Source organism: Glycine soja, chromosome 3, assembly GCF_004193775.1.
Source record: "Glycine soja cultivar W05 chromosome 3, ASM419377v2, whole genome shotgun sequence".
In the NCBI taxonomy this organism is placed as follows: Eukaryota; Viridiplantae; Streptophyta; class Magnoliopsida; order Fabales; family Fabaceae; genus Glycine; species Glycine soja.
The window spans coordinates 28,662,958-28,685,681 of NC_041004.1; the positions used below are offsets into that span (position 1 = coordinate 28,662,958).

At 32.8% G+C, this 22,724-nt stretch overlaps 2 protein-coding genes and 1 pseudogene across 2 annotated transcripts; 2 read left to right on the forward strand and 1 right to left on the reverse strand.

Annotated features, from left to right (window-relative positions):
* Positions 1-8,593: 8,593 nt before the first annotated feature.
* Positions 8,594-10,797, reverse strand: LOC114405089. The gene is made up of 3 exons (XM_028367766.1): positions 10,777-10,797; positions 8,965-9,222; positions 8,594-8,821 (listed from the first exon to the last, which is right to left on the reverse strand). The coding sequence occupies exons 1-3, from the start codon at positions 10,795-10,797 to the stop codon at positions 8,594-8,596; spliced, it is 507 nt and encodes a 168-aa protein (XP_028223567.1).
* Positions 10,798-13,630: 2,833 nt separating this feature from the next.
* On the forward strand, positions 13,631-16,293 carry LOC114406376 (G-type lectin S-receptor-like serine/threonine-protein kinase LECRK3). The gene has a single exon (XM_028369069.1). It carries the CDS (start codon positions 13,691-13,693, stop codon positions 16,112-16,114), a length of 2,424 nt encoding a protein of 807 aa, XP_028224870.1. The 5' UTR covers positions 13,631-13,690; the 3' UTR covers positions 16,115-16,293.
* A 3,273-nt stretch (positions 16,294-19,566) lies between these two features.
* LOC114405090 lies at positions 19,567-20,992 on the forward strand (annotated as a pseudogene).
* Positions 20,993-22,724: the final 1,732 nt, after the last annotated feature.

Consider the following 22,724-nt stretch of genomic DNA (forward strand, 5'->3'; position numbering starts at 1 on the left):
ACTAACAAGGTTTTAGGCTAAGCAATCCAAAACAAAATGGGATAAATACCTTGGTCTTCAAATTTCACCTCAATAAACACAGCTGATGCTTCATGTGGTTGCAACTTTTGAACCACCTCTGCAGCTACTTCCTGCAAGAAACAACACAGATTATTGACAATTGTAAAATATATATTGTAGACAAGTGTATTGTGTACACAATTGTGTAGGTAAAGGGATGTTTTGAGTGTGTATGTGTGTGAGGTTGAGTGTGTATACTGATTTACGTGTTATCATGTTGAGTGTGTGGGAAGCTGAGTATCTAATCCTTATCCAAAGGAAGCTTTCCCTTCTCTTTCTCTTTCTCTATACTATATTTATGTGTTAATAAAAAGCTAATTTGTGTTGAGTGTGACAATTATCTCCACTCATTCAAATTCAAGTTCTGGAGTATCTCAAATCCTTAAGCAATGTAGTCCTAAATTTTCAACAACAATGATGGGTATATATTAGGAATTGGAATTAAGTTAGGGCTGAAATTAACAATGGGGGGACAACACAGATTATCAACATAGATGATGACAGCATAAGTATAGAAGCAGTAGAAAAAGCAAGGGATTATTTTGCACTGATGATGGATAAGTATGAGATCGAGCCATCGTGCATAAGTAGAAGCCCAAGTTTTTGGAAATTGAACAAAATGAAGGAAGAAATCCAGGAAAAAGAAGCAAAGGAAGAATCTCAGCAAAAGGAAGAAAAGATGCTGCCAAACCCTACCTGGAAAACTCAATCAAGTTGCTGCAAAATCAATTTGAAAATCTGGACCTATAGTTTTTAAGCCACAAACTACCTATATATCATCAGAAATTATGCAACCTACAAGCAAAGGAGAAATGGTAAGACTTTCATTTTTAGTTGTTCATGACACAACTAAAGAATCAGGATGCAAATTTGATAACACAAACTGAATCTATTTCAGATTTAGATCTAGACAGTTATTCTCCTATCCTCTAACATCAAAGATGTTTATTCTTTAAGAAAAATAACAGAAAAAAAAGGAAGCAACAACGCCCAATGCTCTCCCTTATGTTGCTGGAGAGGCTTGTCTCTACCCATGTTTACAGCATGTAAATTCACATACCCCTCTTCAGTGACTAGGAAGTTTCTTTAACAACACAAAGAAACAGGTTGAGGAGAAAAGGGCCAATTGCACCTGAGCAATTGTTCTATTCTGGTTGTTACTGTTATAATTTTCTTATGTGTATTCGGTTTAGTAATATGTGTATGATATCACAACATGTTTACATTTATCAATGTTTCTTGTTGAATTTGGAGGGAGTTAGGAGGGAATAGCTTGATTGATATTGCTTGTGGTGTACTGCTTTTTCAGAGCATTTGGTTATAAGTATTTGAAACTAAAAAAGAAGCATTTGGTTATAAAGAAGATAAAAAATTGAAACTAAAAGGAAGAGTGCCATTTAAGTGTTGAAAGCTTCCACAGTGCTGGGTTGTTTTTGGCAGGTAAGAAGAGAAGCAAGTTGCAACAAGTGATAATTGGGAGTAAAAAATTCAAAAAGCAAACTCAAGAAACATGTTCTAAATCCTATGTTAAACCGGATAGCTCATTCAAGAACTTGATTTCAAACATGATCAAAGGATGCTCACAATCAACTCAAGATGAGGACAAGTCTTTGGTTCTTAATCTTGAAAATCCTAATCATCATCTGTTGGATCAAGTGGCCTCAGAATAATTAAGAAGGGGGAGTTGAATTAATTATTAATGAACCTTTACTAATTAAAATTTACCCTTCTTAGGCTTTTACTATGTTGTTAAGAAAGTAAAGAACAAAAATATAAACTTAACCAAAAGTAAAAGCGGTAATTAAAGTGCACAGCGGAAATTAAAAGAGTAGGGAAGAAGAAGATAAACACACAAGAGTTTTATACTGGTTCGACAACAACCCATGCCTACATCCAGTCCCCAAGCGACCTGCGGTCCTTGAGATTTCTTTTCAACCTTGTAAATTCCTTTACAAGCAAAGATCCACAAGGGATGTACCCTCCCTTGTTCTCTTTGAATAACCTAGTGGATGTACCCTCCACTAGAATTGATCCACAAGAGATGTACCCTCTCTTGTTCTCAGTCACAAAAACCCAAGTAGATGTACCCTCTACTTGTACCACAAAGGATGTACCCTCCAATGTGTTAAGACAAAGTTCTCAGGCGGTTAGTCCTTTGAAACTTTGTGAATGGGGAAACAAAAGAATTCTCAGGCGGTTAGTCCTTTGAAATCTTTTGTTTATGGGAAAGGGAAGAATCAAAAGAATTCTCAGACTGTGTCATTTTGAATTCTTTGACAAGGGAGAAGGGAGACACAAAAGAATTCAGGCGGTTAGTCCTTTGTTCTTTTGGAAAAGGGAGAAGAAAGACACAAAAAGAATTCAAGCGGTTAGTCATTGGTGAATTCTTTTTGGCAAAGGGAGAAGGAAATGAAAAAGATGAATAGCACAAGTTTTGTTTTCAAGGTTTGGAAAACCATAAAACTTTAGAAAGCTTTTGGCAAAGGAAGAAGAAGAAGAAATTCAAGAGGATGTTCAAAGAGATTCAAAGGATGTAATCAATGTCTTGAAAATGCAAGTTAAGGACTTGCTTTTATAGACTCTTCATGTCTGGTCAAGAAAACCATTAGAAGAGTTATAACCTTTAGAAAAACTTGAAAACCATTGGAAGAGTTACATCTTTTGATTTTTGTTCAAAACTTATCAATGGTAATCGATTACCAAATTATTGTAATCGATTACACAAAGCATTTTTGTGAAAGGATGTGACTCTTCACATTTGAATTTGAATTTCAACATTCAAACACACTGGTAATCGATTACCAAATCATTGTAATCGATTACACCATTTTGAAATCAATTGGAACGTTGTAAATTCAGTTGAAAGCTTTTTGAAAACAATCTTTGCTATTGGTAATCGATTACAATAAACTGGTAATCGATTACCAGAGAGTAAAAACTCTTTGGTAAAAGGTTTTGTGAAAAATTCATGTACTACTCAATGTTTTGAAAAACTTTTTAGTACTTATCTTGATTGAGTCTTTTCTTGATTCTTGAATCTTGAGTCTTGAATCTTGTTCTTGATTATTCTTGATTCTTGATTCTTGAAAACTTGAAACTGGAAACTTCTCTTGATTCTTGAATTGTTCTTGACTCAATCTTGAAATCATTCTCATGGGCTTTTTGTCATCATCTTTGTTATCATCAAAACACCTTGAATCAATCTTGATTCATCATCATGAAGCAATGAAGCTTGCTTCTACATCATCTTCAGCAGCCAGATCAGAAACTTCTCAAGTGCAACAAGAATGAATATTTAGTGCTAAAAAATGCAGGGTTCAGATCAAATTTTCAGTCTATGGTTAGTACAAAATTTAAGAATGTTGGAACAAGAATGTCTCAAGTCGGAGAGGCTTCTAAAGATTTTGAGCCAGGTACCAAGGTACATGGAATTGATGTCATTCCAATAACCTTATATGCAAAGAACAATAGCCTTTACAAACAGTATTTGCAATCAAATAAGCTTGAAATATCTGAAGGGAGATTTGATGCTTGCCCCCCATATAGCCGCAGATAAGACCTATAAATTTTCTCAACAGTCATCAACACTGGAAAAAGATTTCGTTGAAGTTGTTCAAGTTCCAAATCTTGGTTTTCCACTATAGCAAGCAAAACCCGGATGGATGTATGTCTGACCACAGGTGAAAAGATTTTGTTGAAATATACTCCTTCTTTCTGGCTGAATCCCTTGGCAACTAACCTAGCCTTGTATCTTATCCCTTCCTTTTCTGAAAGACCAGGTTTCCTCTTGAATATCCACTTGTAACCTACCACATCTCTTCCTTTAGGTAGTTCAACAAGTTTCCATGTTTGATTCTTATATAGAGATTTCATTTCCTCTTTCATAGCTGACAACCAATTTTTAGCTTCAGGATGATTGATAGCTTCTTTGTAGGTGGCAGGTTCATTTGAATCTATTTCTTCAGCTGCATGTAATGCATAGGCAGCCATGTCTTCAAAACCATATCTCTCAGGAGGCTTACTGACCCTCTTAGGTCTCTGACTGATTCCAAGATTGAAGTGTGCAGGCTCGGGTTTAGCATTCTGATGAGCCTCATTTGCACTTGAATCTTTTGATTGCTCACCTTCTTGAGGAACAGGAGATGTATCTGTATGACCCCCTTTTCTGAGTCTTTGGTTGTAGATTATACATCCTTTTCTTGAAGAGAGTGGCATCTCTGTGTTCCAGTAATTGGAATCTCAATTTTTGGATGGAGCAAATGTGATTCATAAAAAATTACATCTCCGTTGAGAAGAACATTCCTTTCAAAGGGTGACCAGATCCTGTAACCTTTCACCCCATCACCATAACCCATGAATAGACCCTTTCTTGATCTAGGTACCAGCTTTCCTTCATTGACATGATAATAGGCATTGCAGCCAAATACTCTTAGATTTGAGTGGTTTGTTATTTTGCCATTCCAGATTTCAATAGGAGTTTTAAGTCCTATAGCAGTAAAAGGTGTTCTATTGATCAGAAAACAAGTTGTATTGATAGCTTCTCCCCAAAAACTTCTGTTGAGACTAGCATTAGACAATAGGCATCTTGTTCTTTCCAGAAGTGTTTTGTTCATTCGTTCAACAACTCTATTTTGCTGAGGAGTGTTTCTAACAGTAAGTTGTCTAGCAATCCCTTCATCTCTGCAGAATTTGTTAAATTCTGTTGAGCAAAACTCCAAGCCATTATCAGTTCTGAGTCTTTTAACTTTCCTTTCAGTTTGTTTTTCAATCAATGTCTTCCATTCTTTGAAGCATTTGAAATCTTGACTCTTCTGACTCATGATGTAGATCCATGTCATCCTTGAGTAGTCATCAATTATGGACAAAAAATACCTTCCACCACCTAGTGAAGGTACTCTTGCAGGCCCCCAACAGTTAGCGTGAATGTAATCAAGAGTTCCTTTGGTGGTGTGAATTGCTTTAGGAAATTTAATCCTATGTTGCTTGTCGAAAACACAGTGCTCACAGAATTTAAGTTCATCCAGTTTCTAATTTCCCAACAGTTGTTGTTTTTGGAGTCTCATCAGACCTTTTTCACTCATATGACCAAGCCTCATGTGCCACAATTGAGTTAAGTCAGGTATGCTCTTATTAGATTTTGATGCAACAACTACTAGATCATCATCAATACATGTTGTACCTTGAAGTATATCGAGATTACCCCTCTTTATACCCTTCATCACCATTGTGGTGCCTTTCTGAATTTTCATGACCCCATTTTCAGTGCTGCGTTTGAACCCCTTTCCATCCATAATACCTATGGAGATTAGATTCTTTTTCAGCTCTGGAACATGCCTAACTTCAGAGTGAGTGTTCGGATAATTTCATCATGCATCTTGATTTTTATTGTGCCAATTTCAACTGTCTTGCATAAGACAACATTTCCCATGAAGGCATTTCCACCCGATTTCTCTTCATAGGTGTCAAACCAGGTTTTGTTAGGACACATATGAAAGGAACAACCAGAGTCTAATATCCACTGATTTTCAGAATGTTGGTGATGATCAGCAACTGAGAGAACAAACTCATTTTCAGATGTGGAACCTTCCTTGGCAATAGCAGCAGATGGTTTGCCCTTTTTCTTAGGACAATCTTTCTTCCAGTGACCTGGCTCCTTGCAGTAGTTACAGATGTCCTTTGGATTGACATGAGTTTTCTTCTTTCCTTTAAACACCTTTTTCTTGATGTTTTTGTTAGAGTTAGAGACCACAAGACCAGATCCATTTGATTCTTCAGAATTTCCAGGTGCTTTAGATCGAAGTTCCCTTGAGTATAAGCTGGATTTCACCTCCTCCATGGTGACACATTCCTTACCAACACTAAGAGAGTTGACAAAGCTCTCATATGATGGTGGTAAAGAGGCTAACAGAATCATGGCAGCATCTTCATCCTCTATCTTAACATCTATATCTCTTAATTCCATCAAAATAGAATTTAATTCATCAAGATGATCCTTAAGAAATGTACCTTCTTTCATGTGTAAACCAAATAGACGCCTCTTCAAGAAGAGCTTGTTGCAGATTGACTTGGTCATATAAAGCTTTTCCAACTTGAGCTATAAGCCACTTGCAATTTCTTCATTAGCAACTTCATATAAAACTTCATCAGACAAGGAAAGCAAGATTAGTGAGTGAGCCTTTTCTTCTTGTTCTGCAAGTTCTTCAATCTTTGAAACAAAGACCTTTTCTTTTGATTCAAAAGCCACTTCTTTCTTCACAGATGCAGAAGCAACATGAGCCCAAACACGTTGTTCCTTCAACAAAGCACACATCTTGATGCGCCACAGATTGAAGTTGTTTTTTCCATTGAATTTCTCAATCTTGATTGTGTTTGACATGATTTCTTAAGTGTTCTTGATCACAGTAAAGCAGCGAAAGATACCATAAACAAGACTCCCACAGCTTGATCTTCGTATTCAAACGAGAATCTTGAATTTCCTTGATCGCAACTTGAGCTCTTGATACCAATTTGATATGGAAGTGAAGAAGAACAAACAAGAACAACATCAGGAGATGCAGCAGAACAGAAATGTCATACACAAAGTTTTGCAGCAAGGTGAAAGAGAGAGGGAGAGATGAGAAAGAACACACAAATTTACGTGGTTCACCTTTGATCAAGGCTACATCCACGGGAGGGGGCATAAAGCTTTTTATTACTGATGCAATATACAAGTGGAAGCTTTTTTAAAATACAGGACATTCTTGCCTTATACAGACAGAGGACAAAACAGAAAAATAACAGAATAAACTTCCATATGAATTTAGGTCAGAGCCCAACAAAATATTTGGCATAGGCATGGACAGAAACACATCAAATATCTTCTTTGGAAAATAGGCCAACACAATTCTCCCTAGAGATGTGTTAAGGAAACAATGCCATATGACTGATGAAGACACTTGCCCGTTATGCCATGATAAAGCTAAATCTATGGAACATGCTTTTAGAGACTGTACTTGGGTGAAGCATATTTGGAGCCATTTCAAGTTTACTGCTACTATTTTGTTCTACCAACAATATATGAGTAGTTGGATAAAAACCAATATTCAAAGCAATAAATTAAAATGTTAGAAAACACCAAATGGAGTATTGCATTTGGAGTTATTCTTGATTGTATTTGGTGGAGACGGAATGAGATTATCTTCCAAGATACTTCGCACAACATAGATGAAATTTTGTTCAAAGTTTGGGCGCTATTGAGAGATATCAAGAGTAGCCAAAATATGTAGAATGTACTAAATCTGATTCATCCAAATTTGTAGACGGATGAGTCTGGAATATGGAATAATCCTATACAGGGGTGTATGAAACTTAACCATGATGGAGCTTATCTTCTAGCAGTAGGAGTAACTTCATGAGGTGATATCATAAGAGGTAATAATGATAGCTTTGTTGGGGCTTATTCTAGAAGGTTGGGGCACTGTTCGATTTTAGAAGCAGAGTTATGGTCTATTTTATATGGCTTGTGACAAAAGGATATCATCAGTAATGGTGGAAACATATTCTTTTGATGCTATAAATCTGTTGGATGAAAGGAGTAGTGAGGGGGAGTACTTTAAAGAGCTTGTAGCTAAGAATTGTAAATTACAAGGAAAATTCTAACTCTGCATGTTGAAACATATTTATAGAGAAGCAAATAAATTAGTATATTCATTTGCAAAACATGAATTGTCTATACAATCTGATGTATGTTTTTATAATAGTGTGTTTGGTTTTGCAACCCAATCATTCGGGGGGTGCTGATGTACAAAACTCAAATTTAACTAATATCCAGTTTGGGTGTTTTGTCCATAAAACTTAGAAAAAAAAATCGTTTGACTTGGTATATGAATTAAAATAGACCATGCCAATAATTAATTTAAGAAAATCTCATTTAAAAAAATAATTTGCGTAAATGACCAAATGGGTCAATGAGAGCCGTTACGTACGTACTCGGCCAACTTGAGTACTTGACGGTTCTGGTCTGGTGGGACTGATTTATATATTTGAAAACTCAACACTCAAACAGATACACGTCAATGTACAAGGCCAACTGAGAATAAGTCTTTTAAATTTAATAACTTTTCTACTATCCCCTAAAAATATTGTCTTTGGAAGTTAAATATAATTTTCCTACGTGTATCTTTGGAAGATAATTTTGCTTGAAATCACTCGTTAAAATGAGAAATTATGTGTCATGCTAGTTGATCGTGCTTGATAGTTAAGTCAAATAGATTTTATTAAATAAAGAAAACTAAAGATGTGACTTTTTACATTAATTAAGCAATAAAAAACTCAAGATGTGATTTTTACAGGATAGACTTCCATAAAAGATTTTGTAAATATGTACGCAAGTGCCACACTTTTTCAAAGAACTAAAGAATATATCAGCATCATATATATCAGCACCAAAAAAAAAATATTGTGTATATTTTTTTACTGCACCATATCACGTATATGTCAAATTATAATTATAATAGGATATTGACCTTTTTTTTCTATCTACAAATGACATTATTTACTCTACTTTCACTGAACAACCAAAACCGAAGCAAATAAATAAATAAAATAAAATAAAATAAAATAAATGTATGTATACGCAGTGTTTCGGTGGCAACGTTTCGTTAGAAGATTGATCGTGTGCGCGTACATGAGAAAGAACTCGAACAAAAAATAAGTAGAATAAAAACCTGAACGGTTTGAAGTAGCGGTTGGTTGAGTCCTCTACCGTTTGGAAACCCTTGGTCTGCATTAATCGGCGAGGAATATCAATAAATAAATAGATATAAAGAAATTAAACACAGGAAAATTTGGACAGGTTATAACTCGGAAAATTACGAAAGTAAATTAACAATTCATAATAATAATTCAGAATTTCGAGGAGCGAACCTGCAGATCTGACGGCACGGAGTGGAGGTCCTTAAAGTGGCTGGAGCTGCAGCAAGAGCGATCGGAGCAAAAATCGCCGGAAACAACCGTGCCGGTAGAACTGACGGAAGCTTCCGGCGAGACGGTAGTGTCGGGAAACTGCGTATCGGAAGAGCGTAACTGGAAGGAAGCGGTGGTTTTTCTTTTCTTGGAAATGGAATGTTGGCTTGAAGAAGGTTGTTCTATGGCGGCAATTGTGAGAGAGCAGCGAATACACACCTGAGTTCTTGCAGTAATTGTGGGAGTAATTGTGGGACCAATTTGAGGGTTTAGGGTTTTACAGGAGAAATGACGTATAGGCCCAATTTAAGAATTTGGTTTGACAAAAATTGGACACCATGATTTTTATAATTGGTTTCGGGTCTTATTTAACGTAGACCCAACTGAACCTAATATAGGATAACCTTTTTTAAATTTTAAAAACTTTTTAAAAATTAGTAAAATGTTTACAAGAATTTTTAATGTAATATATATTTCTTCAAAATCAATTCTTGATAATCTGAAACAAACATAAGTAAGAATTAGAAAGAACGTGAAAAAATTATTTTATTATTTGATAAATCATGATATTAAATTATAACTTTGATTTTAAAGACTTTCAGCTAGATAATTAAAATTAATATTTTTTTATTAATTGATAAAATCGTGATATTAAATTATAATTTTGATTTTTAAAGACTTTCAAGTTTCAACTATATAAATTTAAATTAATAAATCTAATTTCAATTTTATGATTAATTTCAAATATCAAATAAGCATTTTTAACATTTCAAATCCCAATAGTATATTCCCCAAGTTTAATAAAATTCATATCAACCCGTTAGTTAGGTGCACTTCACGCAGCTAGCAATAAATCAATAAATTAAATAATAAAAAAACAAAAATCATGAACTCGGAGTTTATATAGATGCGTGGATGTACCTTGGAGTGTTGGTACTATCTAATACACTTTTTCTAAAACTATTATGATTTAGAAAATTTACTATGCATTTGCTGTGTACATAATTTTATATGGTATATGAATTTTAAATTATTTTAGAAATCATATCAATATTAATTTATGGTTAAATAATAAAATTAAATTATTTTACATTATTAAAATAGCATCATTAAATTTTATTATTTGTATTCTTAATACAATACGAGATTTTCTTTATGTCATTCAAATTTTTTGAGAAATGTGATTAAATAATTTGTTTTATTCTTTAAAAATTACTCTGAAAATTATTAAGATTCATTATCTTGTGTTTTTACTTTATTATTTTTTAACTCATTAATTGATTGACGTGTATATATATATATATATGATAGTCACTTTCTTCCATCCTCACACGAGAGAGAAAATGAATTTATCTTATGATTCATTTTGTCCTAAAATTGTTAATGTTTATTAGGATATACCTTTACTAAACTATAGTTTTTAAAAACTAGAAGAACGAAAAATACGTTTTAATCAAATAAATAATGTATGCATACATTTTATGACTTTTTTGACAGTAAGTTATAGTATCGTAAATTTCTGTAATAATTATATTAAAAATTATATCAAAATATTTTTCAATTAATTGATATTATAAAAAAATTGTAACAATTTTTGTTTGCTACTAAGTATATAAATCAATTAATAAGATTGTTTTAATTTAACTAGTGATTTTAAATTTAAGTTTTAATACAATATTAAATATTAATAAGGATGACTTTTTTATAATAAGAACTCGGTGATAATCATTTCATAAATGATAATCATACTAAATTTGAGTGTGTCGTGGTTACCAGACCAAATATGTTATTCATGTTTTCAAACTTAGTTCGTGAATTAAAATTTAAAGTTTTATTAAGTAAATCTAAAAAAAAAATATTTAATTGAGTATTAAAATAACTTTTGACAAAAAATATTCATCACTATTTAAATATAATTTTTTTTCTTTGTTTCTTCTTTCCTAAATAATTTTTTTATAAAATTTATTAACAAAAAATTCACATAATTAACAAATGAAGTTAAAAATAATAAAAAAATGACAAATATAATAAAAATAAATTACATGTGGATTATAATTAACTCTATATTTAAAGACTTAAAACATAATTTCCATGTCTCATGAAAATAATTTTATTTTTGTTCTGAAAAATTTGTTTAAAAATAATAAAAATATCATTTTTTTTCAAATATAATAATTAAATAATAATATATTAATAATAAATTTTAATTTTTTTACTATATAATTATTTTTACTAACATTCTATAAAAATTCTATAAAAGTTAAACTCTATTATTAAAAACAATTTTTTTTTCAAATTAACTAATATCAAATAATTTATATAAATATGTGTTATATTTAAATGATAATCATGAAATAATAAAATTAAAATTACGAAATTCATTTTAAAAATTTAGTTTAATTTTTAAATGTTTACCTTTTGAATTTATTATTGTTTATTAATTATTATATTTTTTTAATTAAAATATAATTAATAACGCAATATATGATTTTTTTTAAAATATATAAATAATTTAAAAAATTATATTAACATCAGTTATTTGAAAACTGATGTCGTTAAGCACTTACAACATCAGTTTTCAAATAACAGATGTTAAAACTGAATTTAGTATGATTTTAACATCGGTTATTTGAAAACCGATGTTGTAAGTGCTTAACGACATCAGTTTTTAAATAACTGATGTTAATTTAACATCGGTTATTTGAAAACTGATGTGGTTAAACACTTACAACATCGTTTTTCAAATAACCGATGTTAAAATCATACTAAATTCAGTTTTAACATCTGTTATTTGAAAACCGATGTTGTAAGTGCTTAACGACATCGGTTTTCAAATAACCGATGTTAATAGGACGATGTTAAAACTCATTTTTTTAGTAGTGTGTTGGATGAAAGGAGTAGTGAGGGGGAGTACTTTAAAGAGCTTGTAGCTAAGAATTGTAAATTACAAGGAAAATTCTAACTCTGCATGTTGAAACATATTTATAGAGAAGCAAATAAATTAGTATATTCATTTGCAAAACATGAATTGTCTATACAATCTGATGTATGTTTTTATAATAGTGTGTTTGGTTTTGCAACCCAATCATTCGGGGGGTGCTGATGTACAAAACTCAAATTTAACTAATATCCAGTTTGGGTGTTTTGTCCATAAAACTTAGAAAAAAAAATCGTTTGACTTGGTATATGAATTAAAATAGACCATGCCAATAATTAATTTAAGAAAATCTCATTTAAAAAAATAATTTGCGTAAATGACCAAATGGGTCAATGAGAGCCGTTACGTACGTACTCGGCCAACTTGAGTACTTGACGGTTCTGGTCTGGTGGGACTGATTTATATATTTGAAAACTCAACACTCAAACAGATACACGTCAATGTACAAGGCCAACTGAGAATAAGTCTTTTAAATTTAATAACTTTTCTACTATCCCCTAAAAATATTGTCTTTTTCATTTTTTTTCATGAATTACTATCATTCTCCTTTTTAGTTTATATTACTTTCTCATATCACATGGTTACATTTTACTTTTATATTGGACAAAAAATACTTTAACGGCTAAGAATAAAAAAACATGATGATAAGAAAATAAAGTGCATTTACATTTGGTGATTAGAAAATCAACGGTTAAAAATTATGATAAAAACAAATACATATTAACAAAATCTAAAATTGTTTATAATCTCAATGATTTTCTTTTTTAGTTAAAGGTTATTATTTTACTTTATTCTCTAAAGTGCATTTGATCACTTTAGAGGAGTAAAACCCAATAACTAGATAAGTGATTTTTTGTATTTGAAAAAGTTTAAAAATTAAATTTTAAATAAAAATAATAATTTTAATATAATTTTTATTGATTTAAAAAGATCTCACCTTAAAATTGATCTTAGACCTAAATAAATGTTAAATCAGCCACGTAGAAAATATAAAGTAATTTGTGTGAAATATATTGTAAATTATTCAATTAATAATAAGGCTTACTGACGGAGGGTACTCACATAACTTTTACACGTTATTAATAGAATAAAATAAGATAAAATAGAATTATTCTATTTCATGGAATTTGTTGTATGCGATGCTTGTTTTCCATGGGGATGTCATCATTTGATTATCTAAGGTGTACCTGTCTCCTATGCAGAAAAGGAAATTCTCTCATTTACTGATACAAAAATATTTTTTTAACCATTATGTTAGTATGTTATTGCCACGTAGTATGGTCGAATTTGTCAATGACTAACTTTCGTTGAAAAATCTAACTAATTATCTTTAATTAAATTTTTTTTTTCAATCATATTTTTTAAATGTAAAATCTTAATTAAGGAGATCGATTCTAGTAACATTCATTTAAAAGATTTATGTTGATATATAAAAATGTGTTTGATCTTTTGACATAACGGTTTTGTTTCCAATTTGTATTGTGTGGATGTAATTAGGAACCAAAATTTCCAGAACACTGTTGCTAGTAAAAGAGTTATATGGTGTGTGTGTCTGATTGGTTTTACTTTTAGCCTTCGTTGACAAAGTCAAGCGCATGCATTCAAGTATATTCAACAAAGACAAAGACTAAACCATCATCATAAATTCATAATGGAATTTTTCTTAGTCCTTGATTTGATTTCTATTCATCAATCATCACCATATATGTAACTAAAACGTAAGGACCAAGTTGATTCTCATTTCTCACCATGGCTTCCTCTTTGCTTCTTTTTTTCCTCTTCTGCTCAGTGATTTTGCTACCCTTTGTTGTAGCTCAAACCAAAACCAACATAGCCATTGGTGATTCTCATACTGCAGGAAAAAGCACAACCCCATGGTTGGTTTCATCACCTTCTGGTGACTTTGCCTTTGGTTTCCTCCCACTTGAGGCCACTCCTGATCATTTCATACTTTGCATTTGGTATGCCAACATTCAAGACAGAACCATAGTTTGGTTTGCCAATAGGGACAACAAGCCTGCACCAAAGGGCTCAAAAGTTGAGCTTTCTGCTGATGATGGGTTGGTTCTCACTGCCCCAAATGGTGATAAGTTATGGAACACTGGTGGCTTCACTGCTAGAGTTTCTAGTGGTGTGTTCAATGACACTGGCAACCTTGTGCTTCTTGATGGTGCCTCCAGCAGTACTTGGGAGAGTTTTGATGATTATAGAGACACCTTGCTGCCTTCTCAGACTATGGAAAGGGGTCAGAAGCTTTCTTCTAAACTTAGGAGGAATGACTTCAACATTGGCAGGTTTGAGCTCTTTTTCCAAAATGATGGTAATCTTGTGATGCACTCTATAAATTTGCCATCTGAGTATGTTAATGCTAACTACTATGCAAGTGGAACCATTGAGTCCAACACATCAAGTGCTGGGACTCAATTGGTGTTTGATAGGTCAGGAGATGTGTATATTTTGAGAGACAACAAAGAAAAGTATAACTTGTCAGATGGGGGTTCTATTTCCACCACTCAATTTTACCTTAGAGCAACTCTTGATTTTGATGGGGTGTTCACACTCTATCAACATCCAAAGGGTTCTTCTGGGAGTGTAGGTTGGACCCCAGTGTGGTCTCATCCAGATAATATATGTAAGGATTATCTTTCTGCTACAAGTAGTGGCGTTTGTGGATATAATAGCATTTGCAGTTTGGGAGATTATAAGAGGCCAATTTGTAAGTGTCCAAAATGGTACTCACTGGTTGATCCTAATGATCCTAATGGTAGCTGCAAACCGGATTTTGTACAATCATGTTCAGAAGATGAACTTAGTCAAAGAGAGGATCTATATGATTTTGAGGTGTTGATAGATACTGATTGGCCTAGTTCAGATTATGTGCTGCAAAAACCCTTCACTGAAGAACAATGCAGACAATCTTGTATGGAAGATTGTTTGTGTTCTGTTGCTATTTTCAGGTTAGGTGACAGCTGCTGGAAGAAGAAGTTGCCACTTTCAAATGGTAGAGTTGATGCCACACTTAATGGTGCAAAGGCCTTCATGAAAGTGAGGAAAGACAACTCCTCCTTGGTTGTTCCTCCAATCATTGTGAAAAAGAATAGTAGGAACACTTTGATTGTGCTTTTGAGTGGTTCTGCTTGTCTCAATCTAATATTGGTTGGAGCAATCTGCTTGAGCAGTTTTTATGTTTTTTGGTGCAAGAAGAAGCTTAGAAGAGTTGGCAAAAGTGGCACTAATGTGGAAACCAATTTGCGTTGCTTCACTTATGAGGAACTTGAAGAAGCTACCAATGGCTTTGAGAAAGTGCTAGGAAAGGGAGCTTTTGGTATTGTGTACGAAGGAGTCATCAACATGGGTTCCCTTACTCTCGTGGCAGTAAAAAGGTTGAACACTTTTCTCTTGGAAGAGGTTCAAAAGGAATTCAAGAATGAACTGAATGCCATTGGCCTCACTCATCATAAGAACTTGGTCCGTTTACTTGGATTTTGTGAGACTCAAGACGAAAGGTTGCTGGTTTATGAGTACATGAGCAATGGAACTTTAGCAAGCCTTGTTTTCAATGTGGAGAAACCAAGTTGGAAACTGAGGCTACAAATTGCAACTGGGGTTGCTAGAGGACTTCTATATCTGCATGAAGAGTGCAGCACACAGATCATCCATTGTGACATAAAGCCTCAAAACATACTCCTTGATGATTACTATAATGCAAGAATTTCAGACTTTGGATTGGCCAAGATTTTGAACATGAATCAGAGCAGAACCAACACTGCCATAAGGGGAACAAAAGGGTATGTTGCACTTGAATGGTTCAAAAACATGCCAATCACGGCCAAAGTGGATGTCTATAGTTATGGGGTGCTGCTACTTGAGATAGTTTCATGCAGAAAAAGTGTAGAATTTGAGGCAGATGAAGAGAAAGCAATCCTAACTGAATGGGCTTTTGACTGCTACACTGAAGGTGTTCTTCATGACTTGGTTGAGAATGACAAAGAGGCATTGGATGACATGAAGACCTTGGAGAAATTGGTGATGATTGCCCTTTGGTGTGTGCAAGAGGATCCTGGTCTTAGACCAACAATGAGAAATGTGACACAGATGCTTGAAGGTGTTGTTGAAGTCCAAATTCCACCATGCCCCTCCTCACAACTTAGTATTCAATATTCTCTAGACTAATCAGTTGGTGCTAATCCTAGTTGTGGTATCTAGATTCTAGTGTGAACTGTAAAATTTACATATATGTATGTGTATCTATTTGAAGCTTTATGTTCCTTCAGCATTATAGCATTCGGGGTTTGAGATCAATTGACCTTTTGTATTAACTAGCTTGATAAACCAGTCACGTTTTGGATTTAGTAAATGTGCATAACTTCAATAAAACATCTAAGCAAAAGAAATAGAGCATAGACTATTAAATTAAGTTCATGCATGAGAACTATAAACTATTAAATAAGGTTTTCATTGCACTTTAGAGGAACCAAATTCAGAATATAGACTTACTCACTTTATTACTTGAGACTGATTCATATATTTTTGGTAATCACAGAGCAGCCAAGGGGTTGGAGAACTAACGAGTGTTTGAAAATATAGTTTGTACATATAATTTGATAAACATGATTTTTTTCATTGTACTATGAAGATATTGGACTATGTTCAACTTCTGATATGCAAAACTCACTAGCCACAGGTCCATTTAATCTCCCATCATATTTATTCATCACTAATTTAAATGTGGTTATTAACATGTTCCATTTTCTTAATTAGCTGTACTTTTTGTTGTTCCATGTGTGTATTTTTCGTTGAAGGACTAGTACAAGCCTACAAGGCAAGGCCAAAGCTTAAAACTCCTTCATTGAAGTTGTAACCAAGTTTACTCACTAACTTGTACTGTAACAACATTATTAGGTTCTGGTACCTTGGTGAATTAAACAATTTCACATAGTAGCAGTTCATATCAGAATTCTAATAAAACTTCTGCAAGAGTACATAAAACTAAAACAATACAAAACTTTTTTCTCAAAATGCTGAAATAATTTAGCGGTATTATTTCATTCTTGAACTCCACTAAACCTTGACAAAACCATCTTAATTCTTGAAAGTCTCACAACTATATATTCTCCTCTTGGAACATGGAAGTCTTCTCTTTTAAATGGAACAAATAACTGTTATTAGATAGCTTTCCCAAATTACCATTTACCAATAGTTTTAAAGTTCTACATGCAAGCACAATTACAATACATCAAATTAAGATTTGTAATTACAGGGAACTTACACTTTTAGCTGAATAATACACGGTATATATGCTGTTATAAGCTCAGCAGTACCAGATATGAAAAGAAAAAAGGAGCTTTTCTATATTATCAATATATTATCTTTGCCATACAAAAAACATGAAAAGAAAAATTAAAGGAGGATGCTGTTATATTATCTTCACTTACACTTGGTTTGGTAGAGGAGAAATACTGAAAAAATAGGGAGAAGGAAGTAGAAATAAACTAAACAAACTAGCATCTTAGATGCTAACATGCATTATTAAGAGGTATGCATTTTTATTTACAATTAGTAAGATTACAAGATGATTTAATTGAAATCGTATCTTTATTTTCCCATTAATTTTCTGATTTAATTATCCGCTACTTAGGCACCAAGACTTATATTCTTAAGCCTTACAAATCAGCTAAGTAATCTCCCAAGCAATCCTTGCTTGAGCAATCATAACCATTGTTTTAGTATTCCAACAATAATCGAATAGAAACTTCTTAGCATTTGAAATCAGAACAGTGAAACACAGCTCATAATCTTGGAGTGTAACACTCTATTTTTCTCATAAAATTAATTTAAAAAGTTTTTTATTTAAAAATAAATAGAATTTGAGAAAAATGATGAGATTTTTATAATTAAATAAATAATGAAAAATATATTTATTAATTAAAATAATGGTTTAAAAGAAAATAAAAAAGATATTTTATTTATTCATTTGATAAGAAATAAAATAGACTTCTTTTTTATAAAACAAATAAACAAATAAATAGAGTAAATAAAAGACTGAGTATATCCTAGTTATAAATAGAAACATATTAGGTCAGACTCACTACGCTTTCTTTTCTTCTCAAATTCATTTTCCCTTCTCCTCCTCCCAAAACTTTCTCTTTTTCCCACATACACTCAAATATGTCTTCGTAAAACAATGATCTCAAACTCATTAACCGTTGAATCGTCATTTATATGATATGTATATCTACATGTTTTCTTGTTTCTCTTTATTAGTTAGGAATGTGATAACTCACTCCTCGTGTATTGTTTGTGTTTGAATCATGTGATGATCTCGAACTTTGTGTTCGGGAAGCAAATGATTAGATGAATTGCTTTAAGGAACCTTGTGCTGAAGAACATCGAACACAATGCTCTGATAGATTGTGACATTGGGGCATGAGTTTTGTTTAATTACATGATGTTTTGAACCAAAAATGTTTATGATAAGTTTTATTTGGTAATAGTGGAGTAAATTTGAGTCTTTTACCCTTTTGAAATACTTTTATTTAAATATCTTTTTAAAACTTTTAATTAATTCTGATTTCTTATTCTTTTATTTTATATATATATATATATATTCATGCCCGTCTATTTTCCTTTGCTCAAGTGGGGGCCATTTTAATAAAGGCAAAGGTAAATACTAGCTTGGTGGAAGGTTTAATGTTGACTAGCTCTTGGAGTGATGACAGGTTTGAATAGACTCATAACTTCCATCAATCCAACTTTTTTTTTGGCTTTATATTTCTTCTTAAAAAGAGAAGTTGAGAAAAACTTTTTAAAAATTAAGAAACTTGATTTTTATAAAATAAAATAAGAAAAAAGTACATTTTAAAAGAGAAGCTAATTAACCTTTACAAATAAGTTTCGTGCCTTAATTTCCTTCTCCCTCGATCTCTTCCCAAACTAATTGCATGTGGAACAAAAATAGAGTTTTTAATTTTGAAACAAGTTTTAAGCTAAATTTCCTTCTTTCTTTCCAGGATGCATAGACATGTTTACTTTGAAAAAGCGTGTTCAATCCGCTGGCAAATGACAAATCATAATCATGGAAGTTTGTTATCTTTGATTGATTTATTTGGTCTAGGGTGTGAGTGTATGACTAGTATGTAACTAAAATAATGTTGTTGACAAAGTAGAGTAAGCTCCAGTAGAATTCAATAGAAACATAATGAAAGCAATAAATAATAGCTAGCCATATTTGTTCATTCGTGTTGGATACGTACCAAATTTGGATCCAGCTGGAATTGACTAACATGATATAATACCGTAAAAAGAAAGAAAGAAAAGACTTAATTTTTATTAAATAAATACTCATTATAATTGTTAGCAATAACTAATATTTTAATAAGGCTTGTTTATATCATTGGTCTTTTTAACTAAGGTGTCAACTTTGAACTTATGGATGAAAAAAATGTGATTGGAAGGAGAAATCTCACTATAAATAATCAATTAGGTTTTCTAATAGAAATTAGTTATCAACAAAATTGGTGGATACTTTACATTATTATCGTGGGTTAAAAAAACAAGGCTTGTTTATAAAACATTGCATGAATTACATAAACAGAATCTCAATAAACACATGAATCTACCTAGTCATGGTTTCTCCTCAGCTTGCCACATGGCCTTGCTCAATGGTTTTGCTACAAATCTTTGTTGTGGCTCAAACCAGAAGTAACAAAATCATTGGTCACTCTCTTCTTAAAAAAACTAGCAAAGCCTCATGGATGGTTTCACCTCATGGTCAATCAAGAAGAAACATAGTTGTTGGTGATTCTCTTCTAGCCGAAACAACTAGCAACAATAACAACCTCTCATCATGGGTGGTTTCACCTCTTGGTGACTTTGCCTTTGGATTTGTCCTACTTGAGGACACTAATAATTTCTTGGTTTTCATTTGGTATGCTAAGATTCCTGAGAAAATTGTTGTTTGGTATACCAATGGAGAGACTCCTGCTTCAAAGGGGTCAAAGGTTGAACTCACTGCTGATGATGAATCAGTGCTCACTGTCCCAAATGGTGAGCTATTGTGGAAAAATGATAACCATAATGGTAAAGTTTCACTTGGTTTCTAAAAGGACAATGGCAACTTTGTGCTTGTGGATGAAAACCATCAAGGTGTGTTGTGGGAGACTTTAAAGGATCCAAGGGACACCTTGTTGCCCTCACAACCTCTTGAAAAGGGTGAGAAGCTTTTATCGAGATTTCTAGAGTCAAATTTCTCAAAGGGGAGGTTTGAGTTGCTTCTTCAAATGGATGGTATTCTTTCGATTCATGCTTTGAACTCACCCTCTGAGTATGCCAATGAAAACTACTGTGAAACTAGGACTGAAGAGTCCAACACATCGAGTCCTGGAACTCGGTTGGTGTTTGAACCATTAGGGTACGTGTATATTTTGAGGAAGAACAATGAGAGATACAACTTGTCAACATGGAGTGGAGCCTCTACTAATGAATCTTCCTTTAGAGAAACTCTTAATTTTGATGGGATATTCACACTTTATCAACATGCAAAGAGTTCCTCTGAGAGTGACGCTTGGAGTCCTATTTGGTGTTTGTGGGTTTAATAGTTTTTGCACGTTGGGAGGTGATCAAAGGTCAAGTTGTCAATGCCCAAAATGGTACTCTTTGCTTGACCCTAATCACCCCTATGGTAGCAGCAAGCTTGATTTCATACAAGGATGTGCAGAAGATGAGCTGATTGGAAGGAAAGAAGATGTGGCTGAATATGATTTTGAAGTGTTGATAAATACAGATTGGCCTCTTTCAGATTATGTGCTTCTTAAGCCTTTTACTGAGGAACAATGTAAGCAGTCATGTTTAGAAGATTGGATGTGTGCAGTTACCATTTTCAGATCAGGTAATAGTTGCTTTAAGAAGAAGTTACCTCTTTCCAATGGTTGAGTTGATGTTGTTGGACTTAATTGTGCCAAGACCTTCATGAAAGTGAGGAAAGATAATTCCTCTTTGGTTGTTCCGCAAGCCAAAGTGAATGAGAATAGTAAGAGCACTTTAAGTGTGTAACATCCCATTTTTTTCATAAATAAATTTAAAAAGCTTTTTAGTAAAAATAAATAAATAAATAAATATAGAAAAAATAATAGGCGGAGTACCCTAGGTATAAATAGCTATGTTAAGTCAGGTGTCTCCTCTTGGCCTCATTTTCGTTTTTCCCTTTCTCCTCTCAAAACTCTTTCTTTTTCCCGCAGTCCACCAAACCTATCTCAGAAAAATGACGATCTCCAACTTATTCACCGTTGGATCATCGTGAAATTTGAGCACCACATTCACAACCCAATTCCGAGCATTCTCACCGTTGGGAATTTAGATATCATGTCTGACCTAAGAGAAATACCCCTCGTATTGTAGCCTTTTCCTTTCCCACAGAAACCCAGAGATGTCTCGGTAAAACTATGATCCCGGTTATTGTCATGAAAGTTTGATATGTTGTGCGAAATTCAATTGCGCAGACCTTCATCGTTGGGATTTGCGAAATAATATTCGTGGAGGGAGAAAAAGGAATCGCACAAAGACAGTACAAATGGAGGCTTCAATCTCTTCTCATTCTCTCTAACATTTGGGAACCCTATCAGAGCAACCAGAGGAAGAAATTGAGGAATCCTAGGAACTTGCTAGAGATGCTGCTATCGCTTTTGGAAGACACGTGAGTCTGCTTAGAGGTAAGGGATGAGTTATTCACAATTGGAGATTAGTGAGAATATGTGTAGAGATCCTTAGAGTATCAATTGGAATGGGTTTTGGGGTGTTTCCGTCTTTTTTTTTATTCTATCCTTATAGTTATAATTGTGAATTATATATGTTTGACAAACCAATTTTTGTGAAATTGATATGCTATTGTGTTGAGCGTGACCCTTATAAATCGAGCATTTTTCTAATTAACATGAATTGATGAAATAAAGTGAGGAGAAATTTAGAGTGAGATATTGATTTTGTATTTTCTCTTTTTCTTGCTTTTTAGGTTTTTTATATATAATTTAAAAATTAATATCATAATTGAAATTGACCAAAGTGTTCATATAATTATTTAAAATTTATGCATTGAAAGCTTACTTTAAAATTTGTGATTCAATATGATGTATGATAGTTTATATATATAGAAGTAGTTATTTATATTAATAATTTATGTAAATAATATTGTAGAGTGTTATAGTATGATTCCAAAAATTATTAAGTGTTGGAGTTTAAGAATATTATGGTTAAATTTGATGAACATGTGTATGTTGTACCTTATGAATATCATTAGGAATGTTATGAGATGTTAAAGTGTGGGCATGATATTCAAATGTGGATAACTGGATGTGTTTAACACTTGATGTTACATTAATTATATTGAGCTATGAATTATACAATAACCCGACCAGTGTTTATGTGCAATGTTAAAGAGAAAGTGTAGGTTCCTAGTTAGGAACCAGTGTTAAATTGTAACGCAATGTGTTAAACATGTTTGAAACATGAGTGTGAGGTTATGGTATTGTGTAATTCATGAGCAGTGTTTATAAATGAAATATGTGATGAATTGTGGAATAACATGTTGCTTTGAGATTATAATATTATTATTGAGATTGAGTATAAGTGTAAAGTTGAACATGTGTTAATTTGTGAGATACGTGTAAATATGTGATGATGGATTGTGACACTATGAGATGTGAAATTGCGAATGAGTTTTAGTTGTGGATAAGTGTGTAGTTAACACTTGATGTGAAATTACTCATGTTGTAAGCTATGAATTGTACAA